The sequence below is a fragment of the Oryx dammah genome, unplaced genomic scaffold (genome assembly GCF_014754425.2).
Source record: "Oryx dammah isolate SB20612 unplaced genomic scaffold, SCBI_Odam_1.1 HiC_scaffold_1, whole genome shotgun sequence".
In the NCBI taxonomy this organism is placed as follows: Eukaryota; Metazoa; Chordata; class Mammalia; order Artiodactyla; family Bovidae; genus Oryx; species Oryx dammah.
The window spans coordinates 99,212,716-99,228,841 of NW_024070185.1; the positions used below are offsets into that span (position 1 = coordinate 99,212,716).

The 16,126-nt window shown below is 39.9% G+C and overlaps 2 protein-coding genes across 4 annotated transcripts in view; one reads left to right on the forward strand and one right to left on the reverse strand.

Moving 5' to 3' along the window:
* The first annotated feature begins 6 nt into the window (after nucleotides 1-6).
* GNG10 (G protein subunit gamma 10) lies at nucleotides 7-11,749 on the forward strand. 3 transcript variants are annotated; one of them, XM_040239322.1, is made up of 3 exons: nucleotides 7-182; nucleotides 3,741-3,872; nucleotides 6,892-7,842. In XM_040239322.1, exons 1-2 carry the CDS (start codon nucleotides 102-104, stop codon nucleotides 3,864-3,866), a joined length of 207 nt encoding a protein of 68 aa, XP_040095256.1. In that variant the 5' UTR covers nucleotides 7-101; the 3' UTR covers nucleotides 3,867-3,872; nucleotides 6,892-7,842. The 3 variants fall into 3 exon arrangements, with proteins under 3 accessions (XP_040095256.1, XP_040095262.1, XP_040095260.1); XM_040239328.1 differs by lacking the exon at nucleotides 6,892-7,842 and adding an exon at nucleotides 11,263-11,749 and having other exon boundaries at nucleotides 26-182; XM_040239326.1 differs by having other exon boundaries at nucleotides 26-182; nucleotides 6,334-7,842.
* A 1,485-nt stretch (nucleotides 11,750-13,234) lies between these two features.
* SHOC1 (shortage in chiasmata 1) overlaps nucleotides 13,235-16,126 on the reverse strand; it is a 91,113-nt gene continuing 88,221 nt past the window's right edge. The window contains exons 27-28 of the mRNA XM_040239337.1: nucleotides 15,429-16,096; nucleotides 13,235-13,384 (exon numbers count right to left, since the gene is read on the reverse strand). Of these exons, the coding sequence (XP_040095271.1) occupies nucleotides 13,284-13,384; nucleotides 15,429-16,096 (769 nt within the window). The 3' untranslated portion in view covers nucleotides 13,235-13,283. The remainder of the gene's footprint in view (nucleotides 13,385-15,428; nucleotides 16,097-16,126) is intronic.

Consider the following 16,126-nt stretch of genomic DNA (forward strand, 5'->3'; position numbering starts at 1 on the left):
CGGGCACAGCGGCTTCCCCGCCCCGGGGCGGTGCCGCGCCGCCCGGCCTCGCGTCTCCGCGCCGGCCGCCCGCGCGCGCTCTCGGAGGCCAGGCCGCCGCCATGTCTTCCGGGGCCAGCGTGAGCGCCTTGCAGCGCCTGGTGGAGCAGCTCAAGCTGGAGGCCGGCGTGGAGAGGATCAAGGTGAGGCCGGCGCCTGGCCTCGGGCGCGGAGACCGCCCGCTCCCGCCCCGTCCCGCCGTCCGCGGGCCTGAGAGGAGCAGGCCGCTCCGGGCGGAGGGCTGCGGAGCCGACCCCGGCGCTAGCCGGGGGGCCTGACGCGCGGGCGGCCCTCAGGACGGCGCCCGGCCTGGTTCGCGCGGCCCGGCCTCTGTGGGTGGGGGTCCGCGCGGGGCCGGGGCCGCACCCCAGCGCCCGGGAGAGGCGGCGGCGCGGGGCCCCGAGAGGGAGGCCGGGTCTGGGGGCGCCGGGGAGAAGCTCCTGTCTCCGCGAGCGCTGTCCGGGACCGAGCGCCCCGGGGCGGTCAGGTTTCAGTGCTGCGGGCAATGACTCGCGGTGCGGGGCAGACGCGAGGACCCCAGGAATGGGGGCGACTCGCTGGTGGCCTCCCCTCCCCGAACTCGGCGGGTGCGGGAGGGATGGGGTCTAGGGCTGCGGAGGCGCCTGAATGGACGGGCCTCGGCGATGGGTTGAGAGGATGCGAGGGGAGGAGGGCACTGCTCGGCTTTCTGGCCTGGTAAACGGGATGGATGGCGTGGCCATTCGCTACGGTGGGGGCGAGAGATGGTGCGTTCAGTTTCGGATACGTGGACTTTGAAGGGATGCCCGGGAGGCGTTTGACTGTTTTGGCCGAAGCTCAGAGAACAAAGCTGAAAGACCGCAGGGGAGTGAAAACTGGTTACCGGAGCGTCGAGCCCAGGGACCCGCTGAAAGAGACAGCTGTGAGAAGAGAAGCCGGGGTACTGGAGCGCGGAAGGAGAGGTTATCAAAACTGGGGCCTCAGACAACGTGTCCAGTGTTTAGTCCCTTGATAAAAAGCCTCTGGTGTGTAATTGTGTTCACCAACTAGCATATATAGGATTATTTGTAGAATGTGTGTGTGAATGAATGAACACTACTGTGATACTTGGTGATTGATAGTGCCTCCACTCTGCACCACGCCCTGTTCTATGCACTGAGAATATGGTGATTCCTAGGGGGAAGGGAAATAATAAACATATTAACCAATGAATAAAATAATTTCAGAAAGTGATGTGAAGATTATATACAAGGTAAAGAGAGAGCTGTGGAATACAAAGGAGGCTTCAGTGACATATAGTTGTAGAAGCCAAATCTAAATTATAATAGGATAGGCAGACACTTTTTGGAAAAAAAAAATCTGGTTTTAAAGAAGAAACTTTTTTTTTAATTTAGGAAATGAAAAGCTGTATTTTGAGGTTGAGAGGAAGGAACACACTGTATTTTTAGGTCAAGGGGGAGAAACAAAGGGAGGAGAACTGGAGGTAGAGACAGGGAGTCTAAGGGTGCCTGGGATTGGAGGGGCACCTTCTGAGATATGTGTAAACACATATATTTCCAGATAGAGGCCTAAGAACTTGTATGATGACAAATGTCTTTGTGGAATAGGAGGCCGAATTTTCTTTTAGGGCAGAAAAAAGGGGAACTAGTGGAGTCACAAGAGCTGAGGACGAGGGAGACTGCGCTATGGGGAATGCCAGAGGACCCCCAGCAGACACATTCGGAGACACTTTGTGATTCTGAAGACCTAGCTGCTGTGAGATTGATTGTCTTATTTTCCTTCTTCTTTTTCTTCTTTTGTCTCCAGCAGCATTTTGGCCACCCAGGCATCTGTGGTGAATGGTAGCTGATCCAAGTAGTGAGTTAGCAGGGGAGTTTTGCCAGAAAGGTAGAAATGGGAATGGAAAGCAAGGAGTCCAAGGGTCTGGCTAGAAGGAGGCTGAACTGAGAAGGAACAGAGCCAGCCTGCCTGGATGGGCCAGATGAAAAAGGAAGAGATGTTCCCCTTGAGGTCAAAGAGCAGGTGTAGTGAGAAGGCAGGAAGCAGCGGGAGAGATTGTGATCAGAAGGTAGGATGTTGGAGTGTGAAATTTCAGATGCGGAGCAGTGTTGATTGTAACTGTTGGTGTTGAGGAGAAGGTTGTTTGAGAAGAGGAGCTCAGGAAATGGAAACTAGGATTGCTGGAAATGTAGAGGATGATGTTGGAGCCTGAGATGGAAAGAAAAACTGTGAGCCGGATGTCTGCCTATCCTGGGAAGTAGCTGGGGGAGGTATTCTTATCTACATTTAAAAAACAGTTACAGGTGATGAAACTAAGGCCTGGAGAAGTCAAGTGAGTTGCTCAGAGTCACGCAGCTTCTTTGTGGGGTGTCATCATGGCAGTATGGTTTAGGGTGCTTGGCAGGATTTTTCTCAGGGAGCACCTTAGGGAGTCACAACCATCCAGGGTCTCTGGTCTGCCTCATTTCAGGGCTCAGTGACAGACGGATATCAGAGATGTGTTCTCTTTTGCAGACTTGCTAACTGGTAAATAAAGCGGAATACTGGTTTCGAAGCATTTGATAGAAGGCACCCCTTCCCATTGATTGGAACGCTCAGTATCGTTCCAAGAACCCTTACTTGCTTTGGAGAAGTCTCTCAGAAGTTGATTGGTCAGCCTGGGCTCCAACCAAGGAAAGAAATATGATTTGAGTGGGGATTAGCCCACTTCCATTGAGAGGATACAACTCCTAAGGGTTGGGCTTATACTCTCCCAGGCCAGAGTCTCTGCCCCTTGAAAGTGCAAGAGAAATACCGACCACTTAATTATTCTCTTATTTTCTTTGTGTATCATCCACATTAACTTTTTGACCATATTTAGGCTAGCCTCTAGTTAGTCCCACTTTTCTGGGGGTCCTAAGAGATAGTTTCTATCCATCATGTATGGAGTTCCCCTGTTCCCTCTGAAGGAGACATAGTTAGCATGAGCATAACTGGTTCCAGATTTCTTTTGAATTAATAACTTATGAGAGTCCCTTGGACAGCAAGGAAATCAAACCAGTCAGTCCTAAAGGAAATCTACCCTGAATATTCATTGGAAGGATTGATACTGAAATTCCATTATTTTGGCCACCTGATACAAAGAGCTGACTCACTGGAAAAGTGCTTTATGTGCATTAACTCATTTAATTATTACCTCAACTCACTGAGGTAAGCACTATTACAAATACATTTCCCAGATGAGAAGTAATGTGCCCAGGGGCTGCACTCTTGACCAGTAAGCTATTCTGCTTCAAAAGCATGATGGAGAAACCTCATCACTTGCTTTGAGCAGACTGGATAAGGCTCCACCAAGCCTTGTAAATATTAAAACAGTCTGTTCACATGGCAAATCTGGATATATCAATGTGTGGTTTATAAGTGAAAATTTGTAAAGGGCACATTAGGATAAGCTACTTCTTTATACTTTGTCTCAAAACCAGGATTCTATATGGGTGAAAAATGTTTTATCTTTCCTCTGTCAAATAAGCCACTAAAACAAAAAGGCCCTAAATCAAAGTTCATAGAAGTTGTAACTTTCCCTCTTTGGAGTTCAATTATTAGAACTTGCAGCAAAAAGAGACTCTGGGAGGATAAAGTGTGACCTTTATCAGGTTGTACGGTCATTTTTCAGAGTTTCAAGTGACTGCCGGATGGACCTGGCTGTGAGCAGCATGTCAAGAGCACGTGTCCCTTTGTTCCAGGTCTCTCAGGCGGCTGCAGAGCTTCAACAATACTGCATGCAGAATGCCTGCAAGGATGCCCTGCTGGTGGGTGTTCCAGCTGGAAGCAATCCCTTTCGGGAGCCCAGATCCTGTGCTTTACTCTGAAGACTGGTGAGTAATGATACCCCAGGCCATCTTGGGGCCATGGGATTATCCTGGGGCTTCCCAAAGGACTTGGGCAACTGAGTTTTACATTTCTACTGTTCTTGAGGGAATTAAAATAAATCCAAGCAAAATGCACAACTTTACCTGAAGGGTGACTCTAATCTGCCTGCTTGTGGAATACATATAATTAGGAGAGCCTCAGTCCTCTTGTACTAACTCACCAGATGATAATATCCTTATGTACTTGAGCTTTTGAACTGACTTGGCCAATAGTAATTTCTTGTCCTTAATACCGTCTTCTCTGTCCTTACACCATCCTGGAGTTGTGATGTTGCTTGGTGCTGTCAACTGACTCGTTACGCTTGGGACTAAGGACTGCAGAGGAGACTCGTTCCTGCCACCAGCTGTGGTTTCTTTCCTAAGGGTTTCAGAATGTATTTCTGTGTATTAATGGAGGAACAAATGTAGTAACTGGGGAAAGTGTAAGTAGGGTTGAAAGAGCCTTAAAAATGTATTCTTGAAATGAAAACACCTCTTTAAAGGGTAGCCTACATTTCCTGGGTTCTAATGTGTTGTACTGGAGTTTCAGCTTTAGCATCAGTCCTTCCAAAGAACACCTAGGACTGATCTCCTTTAGGATGGACTGGTTGGATCTCCTTGCAGTCCAAGGGACTCTCAAGAGTCTTCTCCAACACCACAGTTCAAAAGCATCAATTCTTCGGTGCTCAGCTTTCTTCACAGTCCAACTCTCACATTCATACATGACCACAGGAAAAACCATAGCCTTGACTAGACAGACCTTAGTCGGCAAAGTAATGTCTCTGCTTTTTAATATGCTATCTAGGTTGCTCATAACTTTCCTTCCAAGGGGTAAGCGTCTTTTAATTTCATGACTGCAATCACTATCTGCAATGATTTTGGAGCCTGAAAAATTGAAGTCTGACACTGTTTCCCCATCTATTTCCAATGAAGTGATGGGACCAGGTGCCGTGATCTTCGTTTTCTGAATGTTGAGCTTTAAGACAACTTTTTTACTCTCCACTTTCACTTTCATCAAGAGGCTTTTTAGTTCCTCTTCACTTTCTGCCATAAGGGTGGTGTCATCTGCATATCTGAGGTTATTGATATATCTCCCAGCAATCTTGATCCCAGCTTGTGCTTCTTCCAGCCCAGAGTTTCTCATGATGTACTCTGCATATAAGTTAAATAAGCAGAGTGACAATATACAGCCTTGACATACTCCTTTTCCTATTTGGAACCAGTCTGTTGTTTCATGTCCAGTTCTAACTGTTGCTTCCTTACCTGCATACAGGTTTCTCAAGAGGTAGGTCAGGTGTCTGGTATTTCCATCTCTTCAAGAATTTTCCACAGTTTATTGTGATCCACACAGTCAAAGGCTTTGGCATAGTCAAGCAGAAGGAGATGTTTTTCTGGAACTCTCTTGCTTTTTCCATGATCCAGCGGATGTTGGCAATTTGATCTCTGGCTCCTCTGCCTTTTCTAAAACCAGTTTGAACATCTGGAAGTTCATGGTTCACGTATTGCTGAAGCCTGGCTTGGAGAATTTTGAGCATTACTTTACTAGCGTGTGAGATGAGTGCAATTGTGTGGTAGTTTGAGCATTCTTTGGCATTGCCTTTCTTTGGAATTGGAATGAAAACTGACCTTTTCCAGTCCTGTGGCCACTGCTGAGTTTTTCAAATTTGCTGGCATATTGAGTGCAGCACTTTCACAGCATCATCTTTCAGGATTTGAAACAGCTCAACTGGAATTCCATCACCTCCACTAGCTTTGTTCATAGTGATGCTTTCTAAGGCCCACTTGACTTCACATTCCAGGATGTCTGGCTCTAGGTGAGTGATCACATCATCGTGATTATCCGGGTCGTGAAGATCTTTTTTGTATAGTTCTTCTGTGTATTCTTGCCACCTCTTCTTAATATCTTCTGCTTCTGTTATGTCCATACCATTTCTGTCCTTTATTGAGCCCATCTTTGCATGAAGTGTTCCCTTGGTATCTCTAATTTTCTTGAAGAGATCTCTAGTCTTTCCCATTCTGTTGTTTTCCTCTATTTCTTTGCATTGATTGCTGAGGAAGGCTGAAACTCTAATACTTTGGCCACCTCATGCAGAGAGTTGACTCATTGGAAAAGACTCTGATGCTGGGAGGGATTGGGGGCAGGAGGAGAAGGGGACGACAGAGGATGAGATGGTTGGATGGCATCACCGACTCGATGGACATTAGTTTGAGTGAACTCCTGGAGATGGTGATGGACAGGGAGGCCTGGCATGCTGCAATTAATGGGGTCAGACACCACTGAGCGAGTGAACTGAACTGAATGTGTTGTATGGGGTCTGAATTCATATTTTCACTTTTTTTTTTAAGAGGTCAGGGCATAAATTATTATTCTTTTGTGGCCAGTATATTTCAAGTTACTTATTCTCAGGAGTGTTTATGGGTTCTCCAGGTGGCGCAGTGGTAAAGAATCCGTCTGCCAATGCAGGAGATGCAGTTTCGATCCCTGATTTGGGAAGACCCCCTGGAGTAGGAAATGGCAATCGCTCCAGTATTCTTGCCCGGAAAATTCCATGAACAGACAGAGGAGCCTGGCAGGCTACAGTCCATGGACTCGCAAAGAGTCAGATACAACTGAGTGACTGAGCACACACATGCACAAGGGGTGTTTTACAGGAAGTAATCATCTTAGATCTTTTTTCATATACTTGAAGAGGAAATTATTCACGTTAACAAGAAGGAAGTAATAATACTATTAGGTGCTATTGTATCTTTTAATGGAAAATGTCTACATTTCTGATATTAAAATAATAGTCTTATGTTGGCATAGCATTTGTCTTTTTACAAAGCACTTTCCTGGATGTTACTCATTCAATGGTGTGGTTTGGATTTTCTGACATTAACCTGTTACTTTCTACTTTGAGAACCCTAAAGTGACCTATGAAATAATGAGAAGTTAATTGTATGTATAAATCTTACTAAGTGAAAACCTACCAAATTTTCTTTACAGTAGAGAAGAAGTTCGCTGAAGAATGCTTTCAAGCACAAACTGATGAATGACTGCCTCCAAATTTCAAGAAAACACTTCTCTAACCACATGACTTCTAGATGTTTCACAGGACCTTTCCTGTGACCTGGTCCTTTAGCCAACATTCTACAGAAATTGATGTTTCTACTCAAATAAGGAAACTGGGTGAAGGTGTAGATTTTAAATAATAATGGCCTGATTCTTTGCTGAAGTGCTTTATACTTAAACAAAAACCTTACCGCCAAATATACCAATATACACTTCTTTCATTAAGTGAATTACTAGCGTTTCTATGCCTGTAATGTTATGTATGTTTTATTTACTAGATGTTTACATTTTGGGAAGGAAAACAGTATTCTTTGTTAAAAAATTGAATATTTGTTATTTGCTGTTCCCAACTAAGATCTTTATACCATAACAAAATTTGTTCTTTTCTCATGAATTTATAATTTCTAAATGAAGACAGGCAAGTATAAAATTGGGGGAAGAATGGGCTTTGTTAATCAAATGATGTCTTGATTTTTCTAAATGAGGAGATTGTTTTATTTTCAACACTAAGCATGGGATCTGTTTCTTAGCAACCTTGTTTGCAAAGATGAATGTTGTTTTCTGTATGAGACTGCCCCATCCAGTATATGAAGCAGATTTGATCTTCGTCTTCTTAAATTCCTCTACTTTATAGGGGTGGTTTTACTTAAAAAAAAAACTAAATTATTTCATATTTAAATGTGATCTACAGAGCATTGCAAATGATTTTTTTAAAGTAATATGAAAATATGACAACCTAAATGAATTTTTAATGTCACAGGTATATTATTTTGATGATGTGCCTTTGATTTAATTTGGGACACTTAAAAGAATACTTTATTTCTGTTTGTTTTAATCTTTGAAGAACTTGGAAATAAAATTTCTGCTTAATTTCTACTAATGACAGCAACATTTTATGTCTGATTTTGTTTTAAGGCTTCATAGATTTTGTTTGCTTGGGCGATTGAGTGCTGAAAGTGGGAAGTGAAATTTTGTTTACAAGTCCTTGTAGAATTTTGTGAAAAATAGGTATAATATGCAGAAATATCTCAATTACTGGCCACATTTGCTCTTTGAGATAGCTATGTATTCTTGATGTTCACTCGCTAAGTCGTGTCCAACTCTGGAACCCCATGGACTGCAGCATGGCCTGGCTCCCCTGTCCTTCACTATCTCCTAAATTTGCTCAGATTCATGTCCATTGAGTCAGTGATGCCATCCAACCATCTCATCCTCTGTCACCCCCTTCTCCTGCCTTCAGTCTTTCCCAGCATCAGGGTCTTTTCCAATGAGTCGGCTCTTCAAATCAGGTAGCTAAAGTATTGGAGCTTCAGCTTCAGCATCAGTCCTTCCAGTGAATATTCAACATTGATTTCCTGTAGGGTTGACTGGTTTAATCTCCTTGCTGTCCAAGGGACTTTCAAGAGTCTTCTCTAGCACCACAATTCAAAGGCATCAATTTTTCAGCACTTAGCCTTCTTTATGATCCAGCTCTCACATCCATACTGGAAAAACCATAGCTTTGACTGTATGGACCTTTGTCGGCAAAGTGATGTCTGCTTTTTAATACACTGTCTGGCTATGGATAAATCCGTGGATAAATGGGGATATCTTTGAACATACGTAGTGTTACACTAGAGAATGTAAACGTCATTAGTTGGAACTCCTTTAACTTCAGCCACTAAACTTCCAAATCTAAGTGATCGAAATCCCTTCCATGGGATCGAAATGCGGATGTCCCTTCTTTAACCCATTTATTCATTCTGTGGCTCTGTTTGATCTTCTCTGAAGTGTCATATTATCAATTGTCCTTTCTGTCCTTTATCTTCAACTTCTCTGTTGGATTCTTTTTATTAGCATTTAAACATTTTCTATTCTCCATGTTAACAACAATAAGCATTTAGAAAAGTCTCCATTAAAAAATACATTTTCAGTTATAAAAGATGAGTAAGCCTTAGAGATCTACTGTTCAGCACAGTGCCTATAGTTAAGATTGCTGTACTATTTACTTTAAAATTTGCTAAGGGGGTAAATTTTATGTTAATTGTTCTTATCACAAAAATAATAAGTCAGGAAGAAACTTTTGGAAGTGATGGGTAAGTTTATGGCATAGATTGTGTTGTGGTTTCATAGGTATATACTTATCTCCACACTCATTAGGTTGTATACATTAATTATGTACAGCTTTTGATGTGTCAGGAAAAAACAAAACAAAACACCTCTTGATTTCACTTTCCCTTTGGCAAAAACTTGGTAAGATAGTACAAGAAAAATATAGACATCTCACATATGAATATAGTTGTGTCTTAAATATAAGCAAATCAAGTTCAGTAGTTTATCAAGAGAGAAGATACAAGCTGACAAAGCTGGTTCAACATAAGCAAAGCATTGTTATTCTTTACATGAAGGGTTTAAAGAAGAGAATTTATGCCAGCAAGTCATTTGATAAAATTCAGTAGTTGTTCCGAATAAAAACAAAATGAATTCATGAAATGAGAAAGAAATTATAGATGATAAAGGCAGTTTATTAAAACCAACAGTAAAATTCATATTACATGGTGAAATGTGGGAGCATTCAGTATATTAGAAACAATCAAGATACTTTTTTTATCACCACTATTATTCAGCATTACTTTGGAAGTCTTAGCTAAGGCAGTAAGATGAAAAAATGAAATGGTGTAAACATTTAAGTAATATCTGTATTTATGGGTTATTTAATTTTACACTTTGAAAACTCAAGAGTTTAGTAAAAAGAATATTTGAATTTGTAATACAGTTTAGGAGGGTGGCTAAATATAAATACAAAAAAATAAAAAGTATTTTCTACACAGACAATAGTTAAAAATGGAAATGGACACATCTTTGTAAACCAACTATAATTTTAAAAGTAGAAATGGAAACTGTATCCCATTTCTACTTTAATGACAAAGCTATAAAAAATACCAAAAATACATTTAACAAAAGTGCAAGAATCAAAGAAAAATTTTACCAATGTTTATAGAACAGAATCTAAAATTTCAGGATTATAGGACGATGTCATTAAAATGCAATCTTGTTAAAATTTATGTAGATTTATTGGAATTCCTTTTTTATATTTTAAGGGAAGCTAGTTAAAATAACTGAAAGTTTATATAGAAAATCAAGTGTCCAAGAATAGCTTTTAAAACTGTGTGTGTGAGTGTGTATAAAACATGGTAGGGTAAAACTTGCCTTACCAGGTACTAACTTACTTTGAAACTGCTGAATCAAAATGATATGACTGAAAAAAAAAGCAAATTCAAAATAAACAATATTATTGTCCTAGGAATAGACAAATACATGATTGAATTGATCATAATAGTACAGAAGTAGGCCTGATTTTTTTTTCCCTATTCAAGGGAAACAAATGGTGTTGGCATTGCTGGCTATCCATTCAGAGGGAAATAAAATTGGGCCTGTATTATACTCTGTAAAAAAATTCCACATAGGTTAAAGAAAGGTGATACAAAGGCATCAGAAGAAAAGTTAGAATAGTAGTGTAACTTCAAGGTAAAAGAGGGCTTCTTAAAAAAAGCAGGAAACCCAGAAATCAAAAAAGAAAAGAGGTGTATACTTGATCAAATTAAATGTAAACAATTTAAATAAGCGATTTAAATAGATAAGTATGAAATTTAAAATTCTTGTACAGGAAAAAACCACCAAATAAAGCAAAAGCAGAAGACATGTTTTTTTCAGCTTTCATTTTGGATTGCTACAGTTTGCACTCCCCATCCCCACCAACCCAGGCTACTCCCACTTATTATAATTGTTGGATTGTTTGCTTTAGGGCAGCTTTATTTGGGGAGAAAAACCAGACTCTCACTGTGAGAAGCAGAGTGGGACACCCTGGTGTTTATGCCCAGTTGTATGCTGAGTCTCAATGACAAGGGAAGGAGTATCACCTCCTCCTACAATTGCAAGGGGCAGCTGATGTTCTGATGAGTCTGACAAAGTTAGGGCTGGGCCTAGGAACTTGGGGGTAAAGCCACTCAAAGGTCCTCAGAGGTGAGCATCACAACTACCAGTCATAGATCTAAGTTTGGGCAAGTAACTCCCCTTCAAACCTAAAAAAAACCTAATGGGGAAATGCTCTGAGAGAAAGAATGGAAGTTTCCTTGGCAAGAAACTGGGAAGTTGGGACTATTCTAAACTTCATGTGATGTGTTTGGGAGAGGATCTTGGAGGCTGGACTGACACTTGTAAGCCCCTAATAAGGGCCTTTCCAGACCCTTCAGGCTTCTATGGACCAACCCAACTGCTTCAGTCAGTGCTGAAGCAGAGCTCATTTGGTTTATTCTCTGCTCCTAGGGTACCAACACAAGACCTGCCTCTCAATAATACCTCTGATAATGGGCTTCCCAGGTAGCGCAGTGGTGAAGAATCCACCTGCCGATGCTGGAGACTCAGGTTAGATCCCTGGGTCAGGAAGATACCCTGAAGGAGGAAATGGCTCCCTGCTGCAGTATCCTTGCCTCTGATGGGCAACAGCACAAGAGGCTGCTCCAGGCCCAGGCAGAGTGAATGTGTCCTTAAACACCAAGCATCACTGAGAAATGCAGGCAGAAGGGCTCAGGTGCTTTCACTGCGTTTGGTGAGGAGGCAGAGGGGTGTGTGTTGATAGCTTGGCCTAAGCTTGCCTCAGTCTAGGGCGCTGAAGAAACTCCTTTCCTCTGCAAGCTGATTAAAGATGGGATCAAGGAGATCTACAAGCTGGGAAGACAGCCTTACCTTGGTTTAGGAGCAAACCTGCTGAAACTTTAAGGAAGTACAATAGAAATTCTAATAAAATTTCAAGGAATAGTTTCTCTTTGAAGTCTCCACCCTCCACATACTCAAGCAAAACCAAACATCCTATATATAAATAAAAGTGTAGTAAAAGAGTAACAGAGTTGATGTAAAGTTGAGCCTGTTTCCAAAAGGAGGATGTGTATCAAACACTGAAGAGAAATCAAGTGAGGTGATGTCTGAATGTCCATTGGATCTCAGAAGGTAGAAATCAGTTTTGGTAGTAACAGGATGACCACTTCAGAAACCAGGAGAGAGATAGGAAAAATGTGCCTATGGTCTTCAACCATTTTTGCTAAAATAATGTTCAAAATCCATGTACCTCTTTTGCTGGTGGTGGTGGCTTAATCACTAAGTCATGTCCAACTCTTGTGAGCCCATAGACTGTAGCCTGCCAGGCTCCTCTATCCACAGGATTTCTCAGGCAAGAAAACTGGAGGAGGTTGCTGTTTCCTTCTCCAGAGGATCTACTCAACCCAGGGATCGAACCTACATTGCTTGTATAGCTGGTGGATTCTTTACCACTGAGCCACCAGAGACTCCCATACCTCTGTTTTAGAGACATATAAAAGTTTCATTATAACTCTGAGTAGCTGCAAAGAATAAAATTTTATTAGAAATATTGACATTTTAAAATAAAACGTCTTTCTTTTAAATGTATTCAATGGAATATAATTAACTACAGGAATTAGAAACCTACAATCATCCATTTAAAATATACCAACTATCCTCTCCAACCGTACAGGAAAGCATTCTGTCTCCCATATACTGACACTTGATATTATGAATTCTCAAAAATTTTGCTGATCTGATAGGTGAAAAAATAGTAACTTATTGTTTTAATGTGCATTTGCCTGATAAATAATGAAGCTACATATGGTTTCACATATGTTCCCGGCTATTTTTGTTTCTTCCATGAAATATCTATTCAAATTTTGCCCAATTTTCTATTACGTCGTCTTTTGCTTATCAATTTGTAGGAGTTCGTTGTATATTAGGAATGTAAGCCCTTTTGCTATCATGTGGGTAGCAAATGTTTTCTCTTAGTGATTTGTTTGAATATTTTGTTTGTGACGACAACATTTTGATTGGAAGTTCTCTAACTTCAATTTTGCCCTAGGTTTTAAGTTGGTGGTGGAGGGTAGACTGTGGTGATCTTCACTTTTGAACTCAGAGGGTCAGAATGAGATGGAAGCTCCTTTCAAAGACTTGCTGGAGGCAGCGGGCCTTTGAGGAGACAGCAAAATAACCATTTGATTATACATCCAGTAAGGTTTTCTGCCTCTCTTTAAAAAAAGGGCTCAAGATACTTAGGTGAACTGGGGAGATATTTGGATCTTATAACAATATTTTGCTAATTAGAATACTTAAAAAGATAAACTATAAAGTAGAATATATGTTATGAAAATTTAATATAGGAACATCAAGAACATCTAAGAACAATTGCATTTTCTTTGATATATGATCAAATGTAAATAATTTTATTACTGGTTTATCATTAAAAAAAAAATGATGAAATGTGGCATGCAGCACTAGTCTTTCTTTCAAAAAAACCTCAGGCGAGTTTGTCCGTCAAGTCTACCAGGGACTTTTTCATACACAAGACGTTTTTTTTTGAATTGCGGTAGTTGTAAGGACGTGAAATCTGTTAAAAGAAAAAAAAAGAAAGTTCTTTTATTTCTGATAATAGTAAGTGTAACTATTTTTTTTCTCAAATGCTCAGGTGGCTCTTGTCTCTTTATCATGTATTTACAGTGTTGAAATGTCCAAACTGAGATAAAATAGTGACTATTAAAAATTAAATTTTTAGCATAAATGTGCCTATTCTTAAAGGCCTGATACTAATTAGTGTAAGACACATGTATGTGTACGTTCTTGTCTTTCACAAACAATTAAATCTCCCTGGGTTTAAGACTCCTGCTTTTATGTTTTCCTTCTTTAAGTCTGTTTCTTAGTGCATATCTGTAATGTTGAAGAATTTATCCTGAGCTCTGATCATGGGTGGACTCACCTTTCATGACTGTGTTAGATATGACACAGTTTGAAATATCCTAGATTTGTATACTTACAGAGGTCGACTGATTAAATTAATAAAAAGAGAGGCTAAAATATTTAGAGTGGTAGTAATTATTCCCAGCAATATAGTCTTATACCTGTAAGTGATGGATACATTTTGAGGAAATTTAAAAGGCAATGCGGTAGATAATTTTTATCACAGAGACCACAAATATACATTCAAGACAAATGGAAAATTATCTTGATGTTATACCAATAGCTCTGGACAAATTTATGTCAGAACTTGACAGAGTACAAATAAAGAACACAATAATTTCATTTGAATGTAGATATGAAAATCAAATAATAAATAGTAACCATATTCAATAGCAAATTAAAAAAAAATCATTCCTTAAAAGCCACCTAGGTTCATCACACAAATGACATAAATGATTGATTATTAGTATACCTGTAAATGCTGAGTGATATTAATGTCAAGAGAGAAAACATTTTGGTTTTCTCCAATAGGAACCAAAAAAAGTTTGAAATAAAATTCAGCATTTATTTCTTGCAAAAGTTCTTACAAAACTAGGGAAAGAATATTTCCCCTTAAAATCAGGAAAAAACAAATTATGACTATTTATGGGACCAAATCTAAATTTTCAGAATCCTAGAACTTACATGGTTTGGGGATTCTGTTTTAATAAAACAAAGAATTTAAGATTCTTTGGCCTCACAGAATGGTCCATGTAAAAGAGGAGTTTTGAAACTTCCAGCTTCTCCTTTCTTTTTTTTTTTCCCCATCATAGTAAGGCCATCTTTGTATAGCCATCAGAACTTAATATTTTGTTTTAAGTGCTCAGACCAATGCAATAAGAAATACACAAAAGGTATAATAACCAAAAATGGGAAAATAAAGTCCTTTTAAAAACTGATATGATTAAATGTTCAAAAATATCCATTGTAAAATAGAGAGCCAATAGTAGTATCTATTTAATAGGACTAACAATTAAATAATTCACATAAAGGGAATATAGTGTTAGTGTTAGTCGCTCAGTTGTGCCCGACTCTTTGCGACCCCATGGACTGCAGTCCACCAGGCTCCTCTGTCCATAAGATTTTCCAGGCAAGGATACTGGAGTGGGTTGCCATCTCCTTCTCCAGGGGATCTTCCCAACCCAGGGATCGAACCCGGGTCTCCTGCACTGCAGGCAGATTCTTTACCGACTAAGCTACAAAATAAGTTTTTCATAAATATTAGCTCATTAAATATCCCAGGTTGACAAGGAGGCTACTTTTCTAATTGGCTAATTTCTTTACTTAGTTTTTGTTACTTTTAGCCTTCTGCTTGACTTAGATTTGTTCTGTGCTTTTATTTTTTTTAATTAATTAATTTTTTATTGAAGGGTAATTGCTTTACAGAATTTTGCTGTTTTCTGTCAGACCTCAATATGAATCAGCCATAACTTCTTCAGTTAAATGCTTAGTTCATCTAAAGTTACAAGATTTTGACATAATTTTTTTGCATTTATTTTCTTAAAAGTCTATAATTAGAATTTTGATTTTTTTGATGCCAAAGTTATTGAAGATTCTTAAGTGTAGTAATTAGAACAAAATTTTGTTTTAATTTGGAGATGATTCTATCTTTTAAAATTACTTTAGAAGTAGTTTTATCAACTATTGAATCATGTTACCTGTTAGTGAGTTGTCTCCTGAGTTAGATGAAGACTCAGAGTGCCTTTTCTGTCCTAAACATTTTCCAGCTCTTTGGTAGAAATAAAGACTGTTGAATTCTTTTTGATTTACATTAGAATCAGAAGCACAGGATAAATCCAAACTGGGGACAGATGGTGATTCTTTCCAGAAAGTCTTTTTAGTCCCAGCATTTGAACTTTCACAGATGAAGCCTTCTAACTCATCCGACTGATATTTTTGCTGATTAATGAATAAATTATCTTTCTGAGAGTACCATTTGTCGCATGTACTCTGCTCTGCACCACTCTGTAAGTTGAATGAATGATTCTGTTGTTCCCATACATTTCTCTTAAAGTTCCAATGAAGAGGAGGTTGAGAACCCTCAAGTGAAAAGACAGGAGCTGACAATTCTTTTTTTATAGATCCTTTTTTTTCATGTGTTCCCTTTTTCTGATAACTTATAAAGTGAGGGGTGACTGTCTTCCGAGTGTCTATTGGTGATATTATAGTTTCATAATTCATTTCTGTTAGACCCAAAGAAAAGACATCTGACTCTGAATCATTGTGGTTCAGAAAGGAATTACCAGACACATTCCTTGCTTCTGTATTAGTCAGAAGAGTATTATTCTGTATCAAGTTAGGGTTACAACTAGACTCTTTCCAATGGCTGGTCTGATTGTAAGAACTCACAGATGGT